The sequence below is a fragment of the Natrix helvetica genome (assembly GCF_964273705.1).
Source record: "Natrix helvetica genome assembly, chromosome: 1".
Taxonomy (NCBI): domain Eukaryota; kingdom Metazoa; phylum Chordata; class Lepidosauria; order Squamata; family Natricidae; genus Natrix; species Natrix helvetica.
The window spans coordinates 9,128,537-9,151,779 of NC_138548.1; the positions used below are offsets into that span (position 1 = coordinate 9,128,537).

Consider the following 23,243-nt stretch of genomic DNA (forward strand, 5'->3'; position numbering starts at 1 on the left):
GTCAGTGGGCAGAGTTAGCCTGCAATACTACATTCTAAGCACTGTGCAGATAGGTAGGTAGGTAGGTAAGTAGGTAGGTAGATAGGTAGGTAGATGGATAGATAGGATAGGATACGTAGATGAAATAGACAGATAGATGATATAGACAGATGAGATAGGATGGATAGATAGAGAGAGAGAGAGAGATTAGATTAGATAGGTTGGTTCTCCTCCCCGCCTGCTGAGCTGCCAAGCCACAAAGTTGGAGACTGTTTTAAGTGGAACACAACATCTAACAAAAAAATAAGTTTGATGAGAGGGGCCACAAAACCAAATATCCTGATTGGCGTCCCTCCAGAAATAAATCCCTGAACCTATTCTTTCTTAATGCTTGTTGTATGTATGTTGTTGTATTACTTTTTTTTAACATTGTAAACTGTCCAGAGTCAGCTTGTGACAGCAAATGAATGTAATACGTGAATAAATAAATAAACAAACAAATAAATAACAAATAAAATAAACCACCCAGGTGACCCTGAGGACCAGAGAAACCTCCAGGAGGCCTCAACCACTCTCAAAATGGATGCAAATAAACAGCTGTCTGCAAGGAATATAAATCTTTCCATTCCTCACCATCCAGTCAAAACTGAAGAACCTTCTCGGATGAGAAAGGAAACGTCTTTCAAAGAAAAACCAGAAAGTCCAATGACCTGGATGACTGGGAATCTCCATAGACATTTAAACAAGTACAATAGAAAAAGCCTTAGGAGATTCCAAAAATCCTGGCGCTCCAGAGTTCAGGTGGTCCTCGATTTATGACCATAATTGAGCTCAACATTTCTGTTGGGAAGTGAGACAGTTGTAAAGTTGTTGTCGAGCTTCGCCTCAATTTGCAACTTTTCTGGCCACAGTCACCAAGTGAAATCACTGCAGTCGTTAAGTGAATCTGGCGTTCCCCCAAAGATTTTGCTCATTAGAAAGACGCAAAAGGGGATCACGTGACCCCCGGGACACTGCGACCCGTCATAAATATGAACCAGTCACCAAGGATGCAAATCACATGACCACGGGGAGGCTGCAATGGCCATAAGTGTGAAAAACAGTCATAAGACACTTTTCTCAGTGCCGTTGTAACTTCGAGCGGTCACTAAATGAAAAGGCCCCCACCCCAAGAAACATGGAGGTCCAGCCCCTTGAATCCAAGTGTTTCTGAAATTTGGCGACTTTAACTCCCAGAATTCCCCAACAGAGATGGGGAAACTCTGCTCAAACTTGCTTAGCTCTATAGCGGTGGAAGGGACGCGCTCGCGCGTGCGCACCGACTTCTCGCTCGCGCGTGCGCACCGACTTCCGGCGCGCTAGCTCCCGCCATCCCTCCTGTGCGCGCGCGCTCTTCGCGACTCCGCGAGCCTGGCGAGTTTCGGAGTGCCGCGCGTGCGCAGACTGTTCCCCTTCAGTCCTGTCTTCCCCCCTTCCTTCCGCGCAGGCGCAGTTTGAGTGCCCCTCTCCCGAGGCCGTGCTTGTCTCTCGGTGTTAGGCCTTCCCGCCATTTTGTCTGAGGGGGAGAAAGAACCGGGCCGTGGACAGAGGGGGAGGGGGCGGCCGCGGCGAGGGGAAAAAAACCACAAAATAAAAGCCGTATATATATATATATTTTGCTCCGACGCCGTGATTTTTGCCCCGAGACTCGTTTCGGTCGCTTCATGTGAGGAAAAGCGGCGACGCCTGGAAGCTCTCGCGGATGGCGGAGGGGGCGCAAGGGCCGGCCGGGCCGGTTGGCGAGGACGAGGCGGCGGCGACCACAGCGGCGGGGCTGGCGACTCCTTCAGCGGGCGGCTCTGGGACGACTCCCGCGACCTCGACTCCTCGGCGGCGCCTGAGCGACCTGCGGGTGATCGACCTCCGGGCCGAGCTGAAGCGCCGCAACCTGGACACGGGCGGCAACAAGAGCGTCCTCCTCGAGCGGCTGCAAAGCGTAAGCTTCCCGGCCGCTGCGCGGGGAAGAAGCGGGGGAGCTCGGGACCGAGGACTACTAGGCCCATCCCGGCAGCGTCGTGAAGTGGGGGGTCACTGAAGGCAGCCTTACAGTTCCCATCTACCAGCCTGGCGGATGGTGGGGGTTGAAGTGCTGTCTCTGTGGAGGCAGCCTTCCTGGGACTACAACTCCCATCAGCTAGCCTTGGGGATGATGGGGGTTGAAGTGCTGTCTCTGGAGGCAGCCTTCCAGGAACTAAGACTCCCATCAGCCAGCCTTGGGGATGATGGGAGTTAAAGTGCTGTTTCTGTGGAGGCAGCCTTCCAGGGACTACGACTCCCATCAGCCACCCTTAGGGATGATGGAGGTTGAAGTGCTGTCTCTGTGGAGGCAGCCTTCCATAGAATACAACTTCATCAGCCAGATTTGGGGATGATGGGGGTTGAAGTGCTGTCTCTGTGGAGGCAGCCTTCCATAGAATACAACTTCATCAGCCAGATTTGGGGATGATGGGGGTTGAAGTGCTGTCTCTGGAGGCAGCCTTCCAGGAACTACGACTCGCATCAGCCAGCCTTGGGGATGATGGGAGTTAAAGTGCTGTTTCTGTGGTGGCAGCCTTCCAGGGACTACGACTCCCATCAGCCATCCTTAGGGATGATGGAGGTTGAAGTGCTGTCTCTTTGGAGGCAGCCTTCCATAGAATACAAGTCCCATCAGCCAGACTTGGGGATGATGGGGGTTGAAGTGCTGTCTCTGTGGAGGCAGCCTTCCAGTGACTATGATTCCCATCAGCCAGCCTTGGGGGGATAGAAATTGAGACAAGCACTAAAAAGAAGGATTTAAAGCAGCCTTCCAGACATGACAGATTACAATTCCCATGTACCACTTGGGAGGATGATGGGAACTGAAGCCCTGTCTCACCGGAGGGAAGGGCTCAAGCAGCTTCACAGCACAGAATGGACTTCAACTCCCATTGTCTATGGAGCTATCAGTCATCCAGGTCATGGTTGTCCCAAAGGTATCTTTGGTACAACTTCCATTATTAGCCACTTTTCTGAGGTTGAGCTCATTCTCCCTGGAGGGCAGCATTCAAGGCAGTCTTGCCCCAACTTGCTGGTCTTCCAGAGAGGAGTCATTACACCAACTGTCAGCCAGGTTTAAGGGACATTGAGAATTACAATACAATACAATACAATAGTAGAGTTGGAAGGGACCTTGGAGGTCTTCTAGTCCAACCCCCTGCCTAGGCAGGAAACCCTATACCGTTTCAGACAAATATCTATCCAACATCTTCTTAAAGACTTCCAGTGTTGGGGCATTCACAACTTCTGGAGGCAACTTCTGTTCCACTGATTAATTGTTCTAACTGTCAGGAAGTTTCTCCTCAGTTCTAAGTTGCTTCTCTCCTTGATGAGTTTCCACCCATTGCTTCTTGTTCTACCCTCAGGTGCCTTGGAGAATAGCTTGACTCCCTCTTCTTTGGGGCAACCCCTGAGATATTGGAAGACTGCTATCATGTCTCTCCCCTAGTCCTTCTTTTCATTAAACATTAGACATACCTAGCATTAAAAGCTCTGTTCTCAACCCAAGGGGATTGGCTCGCCCCACCCATGCCAGCAGAAGGGGCATGCTGTTGGTCAAAAGAGCCCCGTCGGCAGGATCCAGAAGAGCCTTTTCTGTTGCTTCTCTCCTTGATTAGTTTCCACCCATTGCTTCTTGTTCTACCCTCAGGTGCCTTGGAGAATAGTTTGACTCCCTCTTCTTTGTGGCAACCCCTGAGATTGAATTGAATCCATCCACAGGAGGACAGGGTTTGAGCTAGCCTTAGCTTCCAAAGAGGGGCTGCATCCCCATCCCACAGCCTTTTCCCGCTGAGAATGATGGTTAGCATCTAATCCAAAGTCACTGGATCTGGATGGGGTGTTGACATCAAAAGAGGGAATTGATTTGAGGGGAAGTCAAGATGGGTCAATGGGAATGTAACTAACACAGGTCCTTTGGTTCAGCACCCTTTATTCTGTTGGAAAGCCCTGTGCATCACAGCCTTCTCTTAATGCCTATGGAAGTCATGATTGTCACAAAAGTGCTTTTTTTTTCAAGGGGCAACTGAACTTTTGGATTTTTTCTTTGAAGTCATTTCACTTCTCACCCAAGAAGCTTCTTCAGCTCTGACTGGATAGTGAGGAATGGAAGGATTTTTACTCATTGCAGGCAGCTGGTCATTTGCATTCTTTGAGAGAGTTGTTGAAGCCATGTTATCTGAATAGTCACCTGAGTCCATTCCCCACCATCTAGTCCGAGCTGAAGAAGCTTCTTGGTTGAGAAGCTGAGCGAAACTTCTTCAAAGAAAAAACTGGAAAGTCCAGTTGCCTCTTGAAAAAGACCTTTGGGACATAGCCTTCTCTTGTTCCTAGCAGTTAATGATGTATGGTAGGATTTGCAGTGTATATAGTAGACCAATTTTGTAATCATAATAAATCTCCCTAGGGAGAGATCAGCTGGATCAAGCAAAAGGCTCTTGTTATCTTGCATCTTGTTTTCTGCAAAGCCTCTGGGAAGACTACCAGTAGGATACAAGTGTTTAGTACTTTCTAGCTCCTATTTCCAGCAACTGGCACTTGGAAGTGGTTATGCCTTAATAGCCTTAATTTTTGTGAATTTGGGTCTTTCTCTGCTTTTAATTTTGCATCATTTACGGTAATTTCGGTGGGTGAACTTGCATTCTGGTATTGTGAAATCTATGGAGGAAAAGGCTAACAGGAACAACTAAAAATCTAGTAAGCTAAGGCATAGGCTTCCTGAATTCATTGCTCTTCATAAGGCTATATTATCATTCATATGAAGGTTTCAAAAACTACTGTTCACTAGCCTCCAGAATCAGAGGCATTCTGTCATCGCTGAATACTAATTTCAGAGTACGATGTCTCTAAATCTTACACTAAAAGGTCTGTAGGAAGCACTGGGAACCAAGAATGATGATTGATTCAACTGGCTCCATTGAAATTAGCAACAGCAATAAGTAACAATAGTTAAAACAAAGAATGGATCCTAAAGAGAATGGAATGAATAAAAATGTACGCTCTCTTTGATGTTTGTTTTGCTGTAGTTTAAATATATTATGATCCTGTTTCTTTCAGTAGCTATTTATCCCTCCTTTTTAATATATCCCTGTGCAACAGCAACGGTTAATATGAATGTGATTGCTGTTGTCTTGCTGGGTGTTTGGTCAGATTCAGCAGAATAAGGTTATGAGATGAAGTAGGCAAATTATTGACAGTGGAGGTATAAATGGAAAATGTGACTTTGGAACTGGAAAGGGAGAAGGAAAGCCAGAGCATTCTGCAGAGGAGAAGGGACTGCTAAGTGAGGGAAATAAGAAAAGTAGGGCTAGAAATAATTTATGTGGGAAATGATGGCTGGAATTAAAATCCAGAAAAAGGAATAATAATATTCTACAATAATAAGCAAGGATGAGGGTTTGATGAACAATAAGAGAAATGGGTAGGGGAAATAGGGTGAGTTGAGATATAGAAAGAGAGAAATTATTAGTCATGGGGTTCTCAACCTGTGGTCCATGGACCCCTGGGGAGCTGTGATGTCATCACAGCGAAGGCTTGATGAAATGTTATGATTTAAATCTTGAGTTAGGTCTTGGGGTCCAAGGTATTTAAAGGGAGTTCACGGTGAATAAAAGGTTGGGAGCTACTATATTAGATTTTACAATAAAGTTATTTGCTTGTTCGGAAAATATATTCTGTTTTTCTAAAGTGGCATGTAAAGCAGTCATGGCAATATGAGGGAAAAATTAGGGGAAGACAAAAAGGCAAATGGAAACCATATATCATAAGCAGAGGTGGGAGTATTACAATAAGAAAAGGTGACCTGGAAAAAATAATTGAAGTACCGTAGTTTAGAGGAAGAGAAGATCTAGATCATGTCAGCAGGGAGAAGAATGAAAAATTAACAGAGGCAAATATGGAATAGGAAAAGAATATATAAGATTATGAGAGAAGAGAAGCAAAACGGAAATAGGTTTGGGTATCCATGTGAACAGAAGAAATTGGGGATGTAGAGCAAAGAAGGCTCCCTTTTTTTCCTGGACAATTCAGAAACCAGTTGCTCTTGCTGCAAAACCTCACACTGTTCCCTCCTGACAGGCCATTGAAGAAGAAGGGGGAAATCCTGATGAGGTTCCCATGGCCTCAGAGAACACTAGCAAGAGGACCCCCAAAAGATCTTTAAAAGGTACAAAATTAAAATAGAATTACATGTGTGCATATACTGTATATGTACAGATTGCACACCTGCAGGTGGTCATTTAAAAAACAAACATGCAGCTTGATGCTAGATAAATAAAAAGTGGAATCTGCACCACTACTTGGCTTTGTCATATATTCTTGCCACTAACAGAAATCCTTTTCCCCCTCTACTTGACATTTTAATGCATGGTTCGTGGGCATATTTAATTTTCTGAGTAATTGGGGAATTGTGACGTTCTTTGATATTTTTAGAAGATCGCTTTTTATGATTCTTCAATCTTTGGGTTAATGAGAGCTTGCAGATCACTTTCTTCTGTTCTATCTTGAGTCTAGTTGTTTTAATATTCATCACCAGAACTTGCTGTTAGCATAGCTAACCTGTAGCATCCCTTGTTTTTTTTTTTTCATTTAAAGTCAGCGATGACAATTGTGCAAGAATTCTGAGTTAGGAAACAGTGGTCAGCCAACTTCCATTTGAATTCATTTTAAAAAAATAATCACATTTAAAATAATTCTTAATGCATGTTTTATGCTTCAAACCAGTGGTGTTCAGAAACTGTATTTTGGAGCACAGTTTTACTCTTCAGGGTTATATTTCGCCAAACTAGAGGCATTTATTTGCCCTTGGGCTACATAATAAAATTGACATTATCAGACAATAAGAGTTTCATTTGTATGATACATTATTTATTTATTTTATTTATTTGATTTGATTTCTAGACCGCCCCCTCTCCCCGAAGGGACTCGGGGCGGTGTACAGGTACCAAATTAAAAACCATACAGATAACAATAAATATAATTAAAACCGGATTAAACTTTAAACCCCTGTACAAATTTATAAAAATTAAAAACTTAGCTTTAAGACCAACCCGTAAAATTTAAAAATACAGACTGAGGTGGGAGAGCTGGAGTTAGGCCAAGCCGGCTAGATTAAACAGGTGGGTTTTGAGCTTCTTGCGGAAGGAGCGGAGGTCCGTGGTTGTTCTAATATCAGGGGGAAGGTCATTGACAGCCGGGCATCTAGGAGGACGCCCAAATTGCGTACCCGATCCACGGGGGCCAGATGTTCGCCCCCAATGGCCAGTGATGGAATCAGCTGGTTGAACCGGGGTGCCGGTAGCCACAGCCACTCCGTCTTGGACGGAGTGATGTGTAATATAAAAATATCAGACTTGCAGTATTTAAAAATTCTGCTTTGTTTTTTTTTTCCCTTAACAATGAAGTTGGCAACTATTTTACCCCTCTGTAAATAAAGGCAAGTTATCGCTGGCTTAGACTTTAATATTTTGTTTCTGAGGACTATCGGTTTTGTTGTTAAACTTTCTAGTAGTCTATTAAAGCTTTATTGTTTTAGGGCGTAAATCAGAAGAAGAAGAGGGCGAGGACAATGGATTGGAAGAGAATTCCAGAGATGGACAGGTATGGGGGGGGAGGGGGAAGAAAAATGCATTGTTTCTTTTAAAAGTTTGTTTTCAAGTCACAATAAGAATTGGTTTCCCTTTTTCTTTTCATTCCACCTCAACTCTAGAAGGATGTTGAAGCAAGCTCAGACAACTTGCAGGATATCGACATGATGGACATCAGCGTGTTGGATGAAGCCGAAATAGATAACAGCAGTGCCGTGGACTGTGGAGATGACTACCGCTCTGAAAGCATTCTGGATCCTGATAAAGATAACATTGATATGGAAATGAAAGAACTTCCAGAGCAGCTGATGGAAAGTGAGGTAGATCATTGGAGGGAGGGGGGGGCATATTTGATTACTTATATCATGCCAGAGATGTGCCTGCAAAGATTAAGGCGGACTACTCAAAATCAATATAAAGACCTATCTCTGCCAATTAGCTTGGGGCTCCAGTGGAGAAGCATCACAGTGGAGGTGGTGGATCGATTTAACAGCTGATCCCACCTTTTCCCCCCACCCACCCCCCATCCTGCCCCCGCCCTTCCCATCTTTAATTGGATCATAGCATTTGGCTTGTATTGACATATCTGTCTATATATAGATAGATGTTTATCTTTTATAAGTCCCTTCTGGGAGAGGGGGCGGTCTAGAAGCACAAATAAATTGAATTGAATTAAATTTTATGATTGTAAGCCGCCCAGAGTCCCTGTGTGGTAAGGTGGGTGGCCAATAAGTTTTATAACTAACTACAGATAGTCTTCGACTTACAAGCACAGTTGAGTCCAAAATTTCTGTTGTTCAGTAAGATATTTGTTAAGTGAGTTTTGCTCCATTTTACGACCTCACCATTGTTGAGCGAATCACCACAGTTGATAAGTTAGCAATCCGGTTGTTAAGTGAATCTGGCTTTCCCATTGACTTTGCTTGTCAAAAGGTTGCAAAAGGCATGATCACATGATCCCAGATACTGCAACCGTCATAAATACGTGTTGGTTGGCAAGCGGCCAAATTTTGATCACATGGTCATGGAGAGTGCAAAACATTCTAAGTGTGAAAAAATAGTCATAAGTAATTTTTTTCTAATGCTGTTGTGACTTTGAATGGTCACTAAACCAACTTGTAAGTCGAGGACTACCTGACATGAATGAATGAATGAATGAATGAATGAATGAATGAATGAATGAATGAATGAAATTCAGTCCCCTGTATTTTAACATGGGCATTGTTTTTCTGCAGGATATAATCTAAATAAATGAAACATTAACTGCATACCCCCACTTTCACTCCTCAGTCCTATGCTATTTCTGATGCCTTCCCTTCAGCAGTTGGAATGTTCACAAGACTCCTCTGACTTTACACAGGCTGAGTGTCGCTGGGAAGCGACACTTGGTACTACAGAAGTGTGTCAGTGAAATTTGTTACTTCTTCAGGGAGTTGCTGTTTGCAGTAAGCATTTATAGTAGTGGGACACAATCATTCATATTCTTTTGATGGATTTTGCCTCTACAAAAAGATGATCAGCTTTTGAAAGGCGCATCTGTGTTTGTTATTTATCCTGTCAGGAGAATGGTGATGAACTTGATGACCAGTTAGAGGCTGCTTCACCTGACTTGGCTGAAGTGAAGGTAACCTGCTGGCTCTCCTCTCAAGGGCTTGGAAAATGTGCATTCAACCAGCAACTTTATTTTTAAGGGGCCAAGTTAATTTGCCTTCTCCCAAGCTAAGCCCAAATTCTTTAACCCTCTCTCTCTCCTACAAGAAAGAACAGTTGTGTGGGCTATCTCTAATCAATGGCACACTGTAATCCCTCGCAGTTGTCAGTTTTGGCATGGTTTTGCTTTCCTTGCCCACTTTTTTTTAGGAGTCGTACTGCTGTATTTTAATTTTTACAGAGTCAAATCAGTGCTGTAATTCTTATTTTTACAGGGTCAAATGAGACAGGTACACCAACACTCCTTCACACAGTTCAGATTTCAACCCATTTTTATTCAGCCCAACCCCGCTGCTTATGGAAATACATTTTAATACCATGAAACTGGAATTATGGGGGCTGTGAAGACAGTTAATCCCTTCATAAAATCCTGCCAAATTCCATAACTGTTTTATTGGGCTAGATAGCCAAAAGAGCTTTCTTATGGCAGACATTTGCAGAATTTCATTTTCAATAAACTTACGTCATTTCGGAGTGGGGGGGGGGTGTTGTTTGCTGACTTCTTAAATTTTTTGACTGAGTTTTGTCTTTTAGAGATATCTTTTTTTCTATGACTATTTTGATCTTGATTATGTAACCCTTTTTTCACAAAAAGATTGTTCTGACTGAGGCTTTCGAAGATCATGAAGCAAACTCCTTGTCCCAACAAAAATCCCTTTTATTAATGTACTGTGAATTCTGCTTATTCATATCCAACAAAATCTTTCAAGGGAAGATTTACAGTCACAGACCTTATCTGGCTTGGAGAGCTGACAGGCTGATAACTGATATCTGCAAAGGTTAGCAAGGAGTCTCAGAGAGTCACAAACCAATTAAGCAAATTGATTGTCTCCTGCAAACTCCACTCCCCCTTTGCTCCTCTTTTATTTCCTCTGGGAGAGGCCATTCATCCTGTGGCCTTACTCCCAAGTCAGCCCCTGTTCCTTAGCTCTTCCCTTCATCTGGCAACTCTGCATATGCGCACACTGGGAACAGGCTCCAGCTGTTCATCTGGCTCACTGATGTCTGACTCTGAAGGAAGCTGGTAACTGTCAGACGGCCCTGGCCCCCTCTCTGCCTCTGACACAGAGCCCTTATCAGAGCCTTCCTGAGACTCCAGCCCATGCTTCTCCCCAACCTAACTGTCCGAATCTGCTGCAAGCTCTGGTGGCCACTGGCGGGCCACAACTAAGATGAAGTATAAATATCAAAGGAAAGAGTGTCCTGCAGGTTCTGCGTTGCTGTTTGCATGGACAGAAATGGATTTGAAAAAGCCCTTTGCTTTTCTAGAAGCTTGATAGCCTGTGGCTGAGAAACTGTGTTTGGAAAGAAATGCTGTAATCAGGTGATGTTCTGGGAATTAAACAAGAAGGTGGTTTCAGCCCTTGAGATTTTGATTCCTTGTGTGTGCGTGTGTACGTGTACACGCACACACACACACACACACACACACACACACGTAGAGTATTGACATACTGTGACCTAGCTATTCCTTTTAAAAATGACAGCAGCAACATAGCCTATTTTTAAGAATCCTAAATGGCTTAGAACAGTGTCTCTCAACCTTGGCAGCTTTAAGATGGGTGGACTTCCACTCCCAGAAATGCTGGCTGTGCAATTTTGGGAGTTGAAGTTTTATCAGTCTTCAAGTTGCCATGTTTGAGAAACACTGGTTTAGGGTTTTATAAATATTCATAACTTGAGTGCAAGGTGAAATATACGGATGCGGCTGTTTTTTTTTTTTTTTTAAGGAATCTAGGATTTGAAAGAAGCCATTAGATCATAGATCCAATCTTATATTCATTAATTAAACATTCCCAACAAGTTGCTGGCACCTTCTTGAGTAAGCATGGACACACTAAACAAATAATTTTGAATCATTCGATTCCGGTTTTGTTTTTGTTAGGTATTTTCCCCCTTGATGGGATTGGAGTGGAAGACCTCCAAGGTCCCTTCCAACTCTGTTATTCTGTTAGGTTGTTCCCATTTTATTGTCAATGATAGTCTTCTTGACAAACATTGGCAATTCTGGATCACAGACTCTTGGTGACCTGTTTCCCCCTTTATTAGACTCACATAAGCACCCCTCTCAACTACATGACTACATGGCCTTTTTTTTTTCCAGCTCTTATTGGCTTGTTCTGTCGTTTTTCTGTCTCCCTCCTCCCTTGCAATTGTGCTTTTAGTATCTCTGAATATTTTCCAGTATATTATGTGAATTTTAAAAAAAAATCTATAGAATCCTGTTACTACCTGATTTGAACATTGAACAACTATCTTAAAATCCTAGGTGCTTAACAAAAGTACTTAGCAATTTCACAAAATAACCTTGCCCAGGGTGGGGTTTGTCATAAAGGAATCAGGCACGAGGAGCAGATTACAATAATTTAATCTCAGGCTTTTTTCTAGCTAGACTGGGAAATTACAATATGAATGTAGGAGCCATTATTTCTCCCCTTCCCCTCGTTTAACATTTTTCCTTTCTTGTTTCTGCTCCAGGATTTGGAAGAGCATCATTCAGAACCAGGTATTTTTCTGTTAATTTCTTCTATTTTTTTGTTTAAAGTGCAGCGGAGGTAAGGGGCCAGTTCTTGGACTTTCTAGTTGTATTAATTAATTAATTAATTAATTATGTACCCACGTAATTCTCTAGTGTGTAAATATCTGGAATGCAATCGTGACTCCAACTCTGTGAATTCATGCCTGCCACTTAAGTGCTTTTTTTTCTCCTAGACCTGTTTAAAAAAAAAAATCTTTTTTAAAGTCCTCTCTAGTTTCGCAGATAACACTAGAAGAAAGTGAATGTCAAATATGAAAGCAAATCCTATAGAGCAGATTGTAGCATGTGATGTGTGTGACCAGTAGAGCAGAAAGACTATAGTTTAAAAGTAGCCCTAGGGAAGCGTTGTGAGTTGCAAAGCTAACAGAAGAAGCAAGAAGAGAGGTTCTACGTGGAAATGCCATTAAAAAAAATGCTATTTACTTTCTTGGAGTTACATGTTCATGCATCATCGGAAGACCTTCCAGTTTTCTTGTTGGACCACCATGCTTTAACCCAAAAGAGAAAGAAAGAAATTCAGAGTTTGAAATGGAAATGTGTGTTCTTGATGCATTCTGTTTAAGCCTCTTGGAATTCTGGAAGAAAGAACCTCTTGAAGATCTCCCAAGAATTGTGCCAGAAGGTGTTTTTTTTCTTTTTGTTAAACTGATAAGATCAGGGCTGGTTTTTTTTTTTTTTTTTCCTTCGTAGCGTATGATCTTTTTAAAATTATGTCTTAGCTTTAGGCATTTGAATGTGGTGTACCGAAAGCGTTTTTCCAGTTTCTGTGTAGCTATAACCATACTGTTAGACTGGCAGCCATGCCCGTTCCGCATATGTCTTTGCTATGTTTCCCCGGTGATTAAACCTTGTGCCATTCTATTCCTGTTAAATCTATAGAAAATGAGAAAATGCTCGACATTTTGGGTGACACTTGTAAATCTGAGCCTCTTAAAGAAGATGCATCTGAATCGGAGCAGGCGCAGGAAGCAAATGAACCGTCCCTGGGCAAAAAGGAAGAAGAGGAAGACACGCTGGCTGCCGGCACCCAGTTGGACGAAGACCTTGTAGATAAGGACAGCCAATCAGGCCCGGCTGAGGCCAAGAACCAAGAGGACGAAGGAAATCTCTTAGTGGTAGCGAAAGGGGAGCCCAGCGAGCAGACAGTTGAGGAAGACAAACCGGACTCGGACTCTTTAGCGGTAGAGAGCAGGAGTGGAGGTGGAGGTGGTGAGAGTAGCAAAGAAGCCCAAACTCTGGAAGCCTGTAGTGAGGAAACCGCGGAATCGGACACAGGTCCCCAAGTGGTTAGTCCAGAGGCCGAGAAGATGGAAGTGAAGGCTAATGTTGAGGAGGAGCCCTCTGCCACTAGAGAGTCCTCTGCCCAAGAGGGTGGTGATCAGAACACGAGGTTTGTTTCTCTCCGTTTTAGCAGCAAAAGGAAAATGCCAATCCCTGATCCGCTATGCCAGTATAGCATCCATCCAAAGAGCCAGAGTAAGGTACCAGCCAGTACGATACTCAGATTTATAATCCTGTGAGCCTTGATATAACTTTGACAGGTAAGCCGCTATCTAGAAACCTGTGTGGATGGAGAGGTTAACGCTTTCCACAACAGAGGAAGACTAGATAGATGCAATAATTCAGAGCTCTTCATTGCCACTTTTATCAGTGGCATTGTTTGTTTGTTTTTCCTTTCGTGTCCAAGGTCAAGACTGGATACATCTGATCCACAGGGAGGAATGCCAGGGCAATTCTAGAAGTCAGTTAGCCTACGTAGGAAAGCAGGGATTGTTAACAGTCATACATCTGCACGCAGACACATTTTAAGAGAACAATAAAATGTTTTTTTGTAAAAAAAAGTTTCACCTGGCCCCGAAGGAGGTATAGGAAAACTAGCCGCACATTCGAAGCATCATAAGGACAACATGGTACAATTTGTTGTTATATTACAGTACAGGTAGTCCTCAACTTACAACAATTCAATTAGTGGCCGTTCAAAGTTACCTGAAAAAGGTGATTTATGACTGTTTTTTACACAACAGTTACTGCATGCCCATGGTCACATGATCAAAATTCAGCCGCTTTGGCAACTGACTCCTACTTATGACGGTTGCAGCATGCTGCGTAATCCCCTTTTGTAACCTCCTGACAAGCAACGTCAATGGGAAAGTCAGATTCACTTAACTGGGTTACTAATTTAACCTTTGTAGTGATTCACTTAACAACTGTGGCAAGAAACTCATAAAACGAGGCAAAACGCACAAAATGTCTCACTTGGCAACAAAGATTTTGGGCTAAGTTGTGGTCATAAGTCGAGGATTGCCTGTACTTAAAAACAGGTACATTATGCTAAATACGACTACTACAGAAATGAAGGACTGCAGCTATGTACTTTTAGTACTTCAAGGCAGTAATAAAGGTGAAAATAACTGGATTCCTGTCAGTAAGTGGAACATATTATATCCCCTCCTCCTCCTCCTTGAATCATGGAAGGAATTTAAAAAAAATTGTTGCATCTGTTTATTTTTCTCCAATTCCTCAGAATGTTAACCTTCCCCTCTTTTTCAGTTGTGTAAGTAATGAGTTGATTAATCCTGCTAGAGCTTAACAGTTTTATTAATCTGTGGGTAATATGGGCTGGTACCTTACATTTCTCCATTCTAGACAAAATGCTGCCTTTTTCCTTTATATATATATGTATATATACCTATATACAGTCTATGTAGATAGATAGCTGGTCTGTAAGAAGTTAGGTTAGGGTGTTTCTTCAATTTGGCCTGCAAGCCCACCAAAATTCCTTGTTACCTAAAAAAAAAACATGGGTTTTGTTTTTTCCCTTTCTTGTGCATTAAACATTGTTTTGCAACCTTTTTAAAAAAAAATATTTAAAAAATGGTTTCTAAGATTAAATTGTGAGTACTATAAATAAGACTGCTTTTTTAATTCATTGATTTCATTTATGTTTAAACCGGGTAGGTATTTGGACTCTAATGAATTTTTAAAATACCTTATTATATATAAGTTGCCTTTCCTCCTCCCGTTTGCTGACTGAAGTTTCCTTTCTGTTTTTCGTTCTTAGTTCTGAGGAATCCAAAGACCCCAAACAGTCTTCAAAAGAGGAAAAAGGTATTTGCGTTTCTTTGTATTTATTATTCGTATTTATAGACCGCCCCCTCTCCCGAAAGGGACTCGGTATTAAAAACTATATCTTGTCCACTTAACACATAACCATTACTGGGGAGAGGACATTTAAATGTTGGATGGGTTCGCACATGACCTCAGCTGAAGCTTCATGATGAGTGGGGATGAAATCCTACAGTTAAAAAATAATCAATACGCATTATTTATCAATTAGCATGAAGTCATTTTGTGATGGTGGATACTGTCCTGCAAGATGTCAAAAGACTGATGAATGCTGGCATTCCAAAGGCAGTAATTTCAGACATCTTTTGCAAATATCTCCTTCGATGGCATTCGTCAGTGGATGCTGACTCCAGTTGAAATTAAAATACCTCAAGCATGACTTGCCACTTTTTCATGCATTTATTAACAATAACGCTTAGACTTATCTAGTGCTCAATAGTGCTTTATAGACCTCTCTTAAGCAGTTTTGCAGGGTTGGCATGTTGTCCCCAACAGCCTGGATCCTCATTTTACCAACCTGGGAAGGATGGAAGGCTGAGTCAACCTTGAGCCTGTCAGAATCAAACTCCTGGCAGTGGGAATGCAGTTAGCCTGCAGTACTTCATTCTGCCCACTGCACCACCAAGGCTCTTATATATTGAATATCTTATATATGTCAAGTGTTAATGCCACTTTATCATGCCTTGGTAAGGCCACACTTGGAATACTGCATTCAGTTTTGGTCACCACGATGTAAAAAAGATGTGGAGACTCTAGAAAGAGTGCAGAGAAGAGCAACAAAGGATTAGGGGACTAGAAGCTAAAACCTACGAAGAACGGTTGCTGGAATTGGGTATGGCTAGTCTAGTGAAGGAAACGACCGGGGGTTAGGGTTAGGGTGTGTTCCGATATCTCAGGGATCATCACAAAGAAGAGGGAGTTAAACTATTCTCCAAAACACCTGAAGGCAAAACAAATAACAATGGGTGGAAACTAATCAAGGAGTGAAGCAACCTAGAACTAAGGAGAAATTTCCTGACAGAACAATTAATCAGTGAAAAAAAACTTGCTTCCAGAAGTTGTAAATGTTACAATACTGGAAGTTTTTAAGAAGAGATTGGACAACCATTTGTCCATAATGGTATAGGGTTTCCTGCCTAAGCAGGCAGTTGGACTAGAAAACCTCCAAGGTCCCTTCCAACTCTTATTCTATTCCATTCCATTGTATTATATTCTATTCCTCTCACCATCTAGTGACTTACAAGATAAAAAACACAATAGAAAACAAAATGATAGATATTATTTTGTGAAAGGGATCTTGGAGTCCTAGTGGACAACCATTTAAACAGGAGCCAGCCGTGTGCAGCAGCTGCCAAAAAAGCCAACACAGTTCTAGGCTGCATCAACAGAGGGATAGAATCAAGATCACGTGAAGTGTTAATCCCACTTTATAATGCCTTGGTAAGGCCACACTTGGAATACGGCATCCAGTTTTGGTCGCCACGATGTAGAAAAGATGTGGAGACTCTAGAAAGAGTGCAGAGAAGAGCAACAAAGATGATTAGGGGACTGGAGACTAAAACATATGAAGAACGGTTGCAGGAACTGGGTATGTCTAGTTCAACAGAAAGGACTAGGGGAGACATGATAGCAGTCTTCCAATATTTCAGGGGCTGCCACAAAGAAGAGGGAGTCAAACTATTCTCCAAGGCCCCTGAGGATAGAACAAGAAGCAATGGGTGGAAACTAATCAAGGAGAGAAGCAACCTAGGACTGAGGAGAAATTTCCTGACAGTTAGAACAATTAATCAGTGGAACAGAAGTTGCCTCCAGAAGTTGTGAATGCCCCAACACTGGAAGTCTTTAAGAAGATGTTGGATAGCCATTTGTCTGAAATGGTATAGGGTTTCCTGCCTAAGCAGGGGGTTGGACTAGAAGACCTCCAAGGTCCCTTCCAACTCTACTATTGTATTGTATTGTTGTATTGTATAAAATAAAAAACAGCTAAGGAAGGAAAAAACAGATAATGGGGTGGAGGGTAGGAGTCTTCTCTGAATCCATTAACCACTTCCAGAGTGAGTTGCCCCAAGAACCAGGTGTCAAGGCCCTTCTGCAAAGCGAAGACGGTGGGGGCAAATCTCACCTTGCGGGACACAATGTTTCCAGAGGGCGGGAACCATGGCAGAAAAGGCTCTTCTGGATCCTGCCGACTGGGGTCTTTTGACAAACAGCATGCCCCTTCTGCTGGCATGGGTGGGGCGAGCCAATCCCCTTGGGTTGAGAACAGAGCTTTTAATGCAGGGGTGTCCAAACTTGGGAACTTTAAGACTTGTGGACTTCAACTCCCAGAATTCCCCAGCCAGCCATGCTGGCTGGGGAATTCTGGGAGTTGAAGTCCACAAGTCTTAAAGTTCCCAAGTTTGGACACCCCTGTTTTAATGGAACATAAAGGATATTTTTCTGGAGTTGCGTTCCTTTCAAAGGGTGGGCAACAGTGAGACTGCCCATCTTGCACCTTGTCACATGCTTTCGTTTTCTATTCCCAACTAGGTCACAGTAGCACTAGCACCGGTCGGAACTTCTGGGTCAGTGGTCTTGCTTCCAGTACACGAGCAACTGACCTGAAGAACCTCTTTAGCAAATATGGGAAAGTAAGGCTGTTTTTATTTCTTCCTTAAGTCCAAAGATCGTCCATTTGGTTACAAGTTCCTTTTATCTCCCTTCTAACACAAGGGCCTTGGGGTGTAAGACCAGTTCATGCCCTCTATCAGGATGCTAGCCATATAAACAGCATTTGGTCTTATATACTGCCCCATAATGCTTTACAGCAGCGGTCCGCAACTGTTTTGGCTCCAAAGACTGGCAGTGGGGGAGAAAAAGGGGATGGCTTTCTGCACGCAACCTAATCCTGCACATGCGCAAATAAGGTTTGGTGCGTTTGCCCACCACATGAGTGGAATGGTTCCCAACGGGCCGCGAATTGGTACCCATCCGCAGCATGGAGTCTGAGTGCCTCTGCTTTACAGCACTCTTGCGGCAGTTTACAATGTAGAAGCCTCATTTGCATATTGCCCCCTCAACAATCTGAGTCTTCATTTGACTGACCTCAGAAAGATGGAAGGTTGAGTCCACCTTGAGCCAATGAGGATTGAACTCCTGGCAGTGTGGGCAGGGTTTGCCTGCAACAGCAATAGCACTTAGACTTATATAACGCTTCACAGTGCTTTTACAGTCCTCTCTAAGCGATTTAAGAGAGTCAGCGCAGTACCCCCAACAATCTGGGTCCTCATTTTACCCACCTTGGAAGGATGGATGGCTCACTGTGAGATTTGAACTGTCGAACTGCTGGCAATCGGCTGTCAGCAGAGTTAGCCTGCAGTACTGCACTCTGACCCCTGCACCACCAGGACTCTCCATTCCATTACAACATCACAGGTGTCCCCCCCCCCCCCAAGCTTTTTAAATCAAGAGTCTTTCCATTTAGTAAATTACATGTAGATTTTTTTTCTATTTTCAGTTTTTGGGAATAAATCTGGGCATGGGAGTTGTTTTCTTCTTTTTTTGCTACATAGAAATAATTGACCATCTGCCCCCGTTCCCCCCTAACCTCCCAAACTGTAAGACCTCAATTGATATTTTTAAAAAGGTGGTTAGACAGATTGACCAGTAATGGAAGCTATGATAGTTGGCAGAACAGTGAATAAAGATACCCTATATCAGCGATGGCGAACCATTTTTGGGTCACGTGCCACAAGTGGGGGGAGCGCAGGGGGGTCGTGTGCGGGTGTGCCGCACCCATAATGCAATGCACGACCCTGCAGTGCGCATGCGCGCACAACAGGCACGACCCCCCCCCCCCATTTTTACATGCTTTTTTCGCCCTCCCCAGGCTCCAAAGGCTTTATAGGAGCCTGGGGAGAGCGAAAAAAGCCTTCCCCGCCCCCCCGAGGCCCTCCGGAGGCTTCAGGGACCGCCCGGAGGCTTCCCTGAAGCCTTTGGAACGCTTAAAATGACCCTCCGAGCAGGGTCGTTTTGAGCGCTCCGAAAGCTTCAGGGACGGTGCGGAGGCTTCCCTGATGCCTTTGGAGCATTTAAAATGAGGTGAAATTAACGTCTCTGTTCCTCCCGACTGGTAAGGTTAGTTCAGTGACTGTAAACCTTTTGGACTCAGTGTGTCAAAAATTCAGAAAATGCCCACCTTGCCTCTGCTGGCGTGTCCTACGCTTCACCCTCACCCTGGACAAAAGAGGCCCCTCTGGACCTCCTCTTCTCTCTGGACTTTCCAGATCTTCTCAGACGTAATGATGCAAGTACGGTACCCCCAGAAAATAACATGACAACGCTTGTGCCGTTTTCAGAGGCTGCGTGAGAGCATGGCCTGCTCACACAACTTCCAGAGAGTCAGGAGACCTTGCCTGTCACCAAAAAATGGTATGGCGTGTCCCCTGTGACACATGCCCTATAGGTTCACCATCACTGGCCTGGTGCTTGATCTTAGAAGGCTGTTGGGTGCGATGGATCTTCAGCCAGCAGTTCCCGAGACCACGTGTGGTTTCTCTTCTCCAGGTGGTTGGTGCCAAGGTGGTGACCAACGCTCGTAGCCCGGGGGCTCGCTGTTACGGTTTTGTGACAATGTCCACAGCTGAAGAAACTACCAAATGTATTACCCATTGCCACAAGACGGAGCTGCACGGCAAAATAATCTCAGTGGAAAGAGTAAGTGGGGCCTCCCTCCTTCCTCGAGCCCCCAGGCTGGTGGGAAAACAACCCGTCGCTTCAGTTTTTCTGATGATCCAATATAATTTCAGGCAAAGAATGAACCTGCCACGAGGAAGCTTCTGGATAAAAAGGACAGTGAGGGGAAGACTGAAACGTCCTCTGGGGATAGGTAAGCTCTGCAGCCCGTTTTGCTTTTCAGTTTATTAGATGTGCTGGTAGTAATGTGGGCAGTTTGTTCCTCTACCCCACTCTCTTCAGAAATCACTGTCAGACCCAGGAAATCGGGCACCAGCTTAGAGTTCAAAAGCATTACGAGTGTATTTCATGCTATCTATTCACAAGAATCTGACGATCTAATGGTCAAGGCAAATTGGCATCAGATAAGAGTCAGTGTACTTGTTAAGTCCAGGCTTGGAATCCTGCATCCAGTTTTGGTCGCCACGATGTAGAAAAGATGTGGAGACTCTAGAAAGAGTGCAGAGAAGAGCAACAAAGATGATTAGGGGACTGGAGGCTCAAACATATGAAGAACAGTTACAGGAACTGGCCATGGCTAGTCTAGTGAAGAGAAGGACTAGGGGGGTGACATGACAGCAGTTTTCCAATATTTGAGAGGCTGCCACAGAGAGGAGGGGGTCAAGCTATTCTCCAAAGCACCCGAAGGCCAGACAAGGAACAATGGATGGAAATTGATCAAGGAGAGATATTCAACCTAGAAATAAGGAGAAATTTTCTGACAGTGAGAGCTATCAACCTATGGAACAAAAGTTGCCTTCGGAAGTTGTGGGAGCTTCCTCACTGGAGGCTTTCAAGAAGAGACCGGACTGCCATCTGTCAGAAATGGTAGATCCGTTTCAAAGCTGTTATTCTGTTACTTTAATCTGCTATTTATTCTCCCCCATATACTGCTGTGAATTACGGAGGTGTCTGCCTGAGCTACTTTCAGATATTGTCTCCCATTGATCCAAAATATATTTTGCCCCTCATTGGCCTGGCAATGGTCCTTATATGTCTCTATCTAGGTCAGTGTTTCTCAACCTTGGCAACTTAAAGACACGTGGACTTCAACTCCCAGAATTCCCCAGCCAACATGGCTGGCTGAGGAAGTGTAGAAGTAGAAATCAACAGGTCTTAAACTTGCCAAGGTTGAGAAACACTGGTCTAGGTTATCTTCTTTACAAGTAGTTCTCAACTTAAAATCACCAATAGGACCAGAATTTCAGTTACTAAGCAGTGTGGTCATTAAACAAGTCATGTGGCCAAAACCAATTTTATGACCCATTTTTACCCTGAATCGAAAAGTGCACCCAGTTTCCCCCATTGATTTCGCTTGTCAGAAGAAAGCTGGGAAGGATGCAGATTTTGATCATGTGACCACAGGATGCTGCAACAGTTGTCAATGTGAGCCGGTTGCCAAGCACCCAAATTCCAATCATGACTGCAGGGATAATGTGGCCGTCATCGTCGGCCCAACCCACATCACGGGGTGATGGTTGTGGGGAAAATAGAAGGAGGGAAGAGTATTAGATGTGTTAGCCGCTTTTGAGTTATTTATAAATAAAATAATAAAGGCGGAATGTAAATAAATTAATTGAAACACCCAGGTCTGCTCTAAACATTCTGAACTCGACTGCTTTTTCAGGGCTTCCAGCGCGAAAAAGAATGAAAAATCTGATGCAAAAGAAGATAGTAACAAGACGGATGAAAAAGACGAAAAGGGGAAAGAAGAGCAGAAATCTTCATCTGCCGATAAATCTAAGACTCCCAAATCAGGTAATTTATTACTGGAGTGGGGTGGAGGGAACCCCCGAAGTCGATGTTTTTCAACCTTGCCAACTGTAAGATGGGAAGTCTTCAACATCCAAAGTTCTGGGCTGGTTGGGGAATTCTGGGAGTTGAAATCCACCCGTCTTTAAAAGTTGCCAAGGTTGAGAAACATTGACCTAAGCCATTCACTGCTGGCTTCTGCCAGCCGTTGGACCATCACCCAATCTCTCTGCTTTTGCGTAGGGAGCAAAGGGACAGAAAGAACCGTGATAATGGATAAGTCCAAGGGTGAACCAGTTATCCGGGTGAAGACCACATCACGATCAAAAGAAAGAGTAAGTGAACAGCTTTCCTTGTCACAATTGCTATTTAACAGATTTTCTTAAAGCAAGGGTAGGAAATAGGACAGTTTTACTGTTTTATCTTTGAGAAGTTTTATATCGTCGTTTCTTTCATTTGCTATACAGAGTTATCGAAACATCAAGATTTCCCCCCCTTAATCTTTAGAGGCGTTCATTGGCCGCTCTTATAAAAATCTTAACCAATGAAATAAAAATCATTAGATAACTGAAAGGCGAGGATCTACTTTGACACCTGGAAACTTTTTTTTTTCATTCCGAAAAGTTTCATTAAAGGTTATCGGTAGGTAAAATGCAAAAGTTAAAAGGAGAGAAAGGTGGAAAAGGAGATAAGAAAGAACGGGGAAAAAGGAGCGACTTCCAACCTTTTAAAGTACAGTGGAATAAAAGAAAAACAATTATAGCCTCAACCTTTTACTTTTCCTTTCTAAATATTTCAAGCCTATAACAACAACATCACTCTAATCATCAAAAGCTAAAATTAGAGTTTCAATTTTTCCCCCCCAAATTTGAGTACAAAATCCATCAGTGGTTTCCAAATGGAAACAAAAACTATATAAATTCTTTTCTCTTTAATTCAAATGGTCAAAATCGACCATTTTCTCCGCCAACCCCTTAACTTTTGCCGTCCATTCTTCTATTGTAGGGAATTAAATGTGTCTTTCCATCTTTGTATTTTGGAAACTTGATACTAAGAAGTAAACATCCTTTCACCCTGCATAATGCAAATGGGGAAATCAATGTGAAACCTTTAAGATTCTTTATTGAAGTTGATTTTGATTATTACCGGTAAGTCTTAAGCCAGGGGTGTCCAAACTTGGGAACTTTAAGACTTGTGGACTTCAACTCCCAGAATTCCCCAGCCAGCATAGCTGGCTGGGGAATTCTGGGAGTTGAAGTCCACAGGTCTTAAAGTTCCCAAGTTTGGACACCCCTGTCTTAAGCGATCTCTGGAACTTAAAATATATATTATCCACTTAGCTTTCGTTAGCCTCTGCTAACATCACCAGAGTATAAAAACTACCATTGAAAAGACATTTGCCTTTATACGTCATTGGTCAATTTGGCCATTGCACACCTGATAGGCCCATCCACCCACCTCCCACCTGTAATTAGCTATGTCGTTTTTACTTCAGACATGTTAATCGATGGAGGCATAGCTCCTGTTGCTTTCTCCCCTATCGCGCACAGCTTGGACTACTCATCCCCAGGGAATAACGCTGAGTTGTCCTCCTAGTTCCTCATTGCTCATGTCTAGGCAGTTACGTGCAATGGCCAAATTGATCAATGATGTAAAAAGGCAAATATCTCTTCAATGCTCGATTTTACCCTCTGACGGTGTTAGCAGAGGCTAACGAAAGCTAAATGGATAATATCGCAATGTCTGTCTCTTCTTTCATAGCTACACCTGGAACTCGTATTTTT

General features: G+C 43.3%; 1 protein-coding gene across 4 annotated transcripts in view; it reads left to right on the plus strand.

Moving 5' to 3' along the window:
- The first annotated feature begins 1,483 nt into the window (after positions 1–1,483).
- The window catches only part of LOC309393615 (scaffold attachment factor B1-like), a 35,945-nt gene continuing 14,185 nt past the window's right edge, over positions 1,484–23,243 (plus strand). For 2 of the 4 annotated variants that reach the window (XM_081956013.1, XM_081956015.1), the window contains exons 1-13: positions 1,485–1,954; positions 6,112–6,199; positions 7,568–7,632; positions 7,742–7,939; positions 9,181–9,243; positions 11,808–11,835; positions 12,748–13,258; positions 14,930–14,976; positions 17,524–17,624; positions 19,540–19,689; positions 19,782–19,861; positions 21,335–21,465; positions 21,703–21,794. In XM_081956013.1, the coding sequence (XP_081812139.1) occupies positions 1,721–1,954; positions 6,112–6,199; positions 7,568–7,632; positions 7,742–7,939; positions 9,181–9,243; positions 11,808–11,835; positions 12,748–13,258; positions 14,930–14,976; positions 17,524–17,624; positions 19,540–19,689; positions 19,782–19,861; positions 21,335–21,465; positions 21,703–21,794 (1,788 nt within the window). In that variant the 5' untranslated portion in view covers positions 1,485–1,720. Of the gene's footprint in view, positions 1,955–6,111; positions 6,200–7,567; positions 7,633–7,741; positions 7,940–9,180; positions 9,244–11,807; positions 11,836–12,747; positions 13,259–14,929; positions 14,977–17,523; positions 17,625–19,539; positions 19,690–19,781; positions 19,862–21,334; positions 21,466–21,702; positions 21,795–23,243 lie in introns of all 4 variants that reach the window. The other 2 variants (XM_081956014.1, XM_081956016.1) reach the window with 2 other exon arrangements.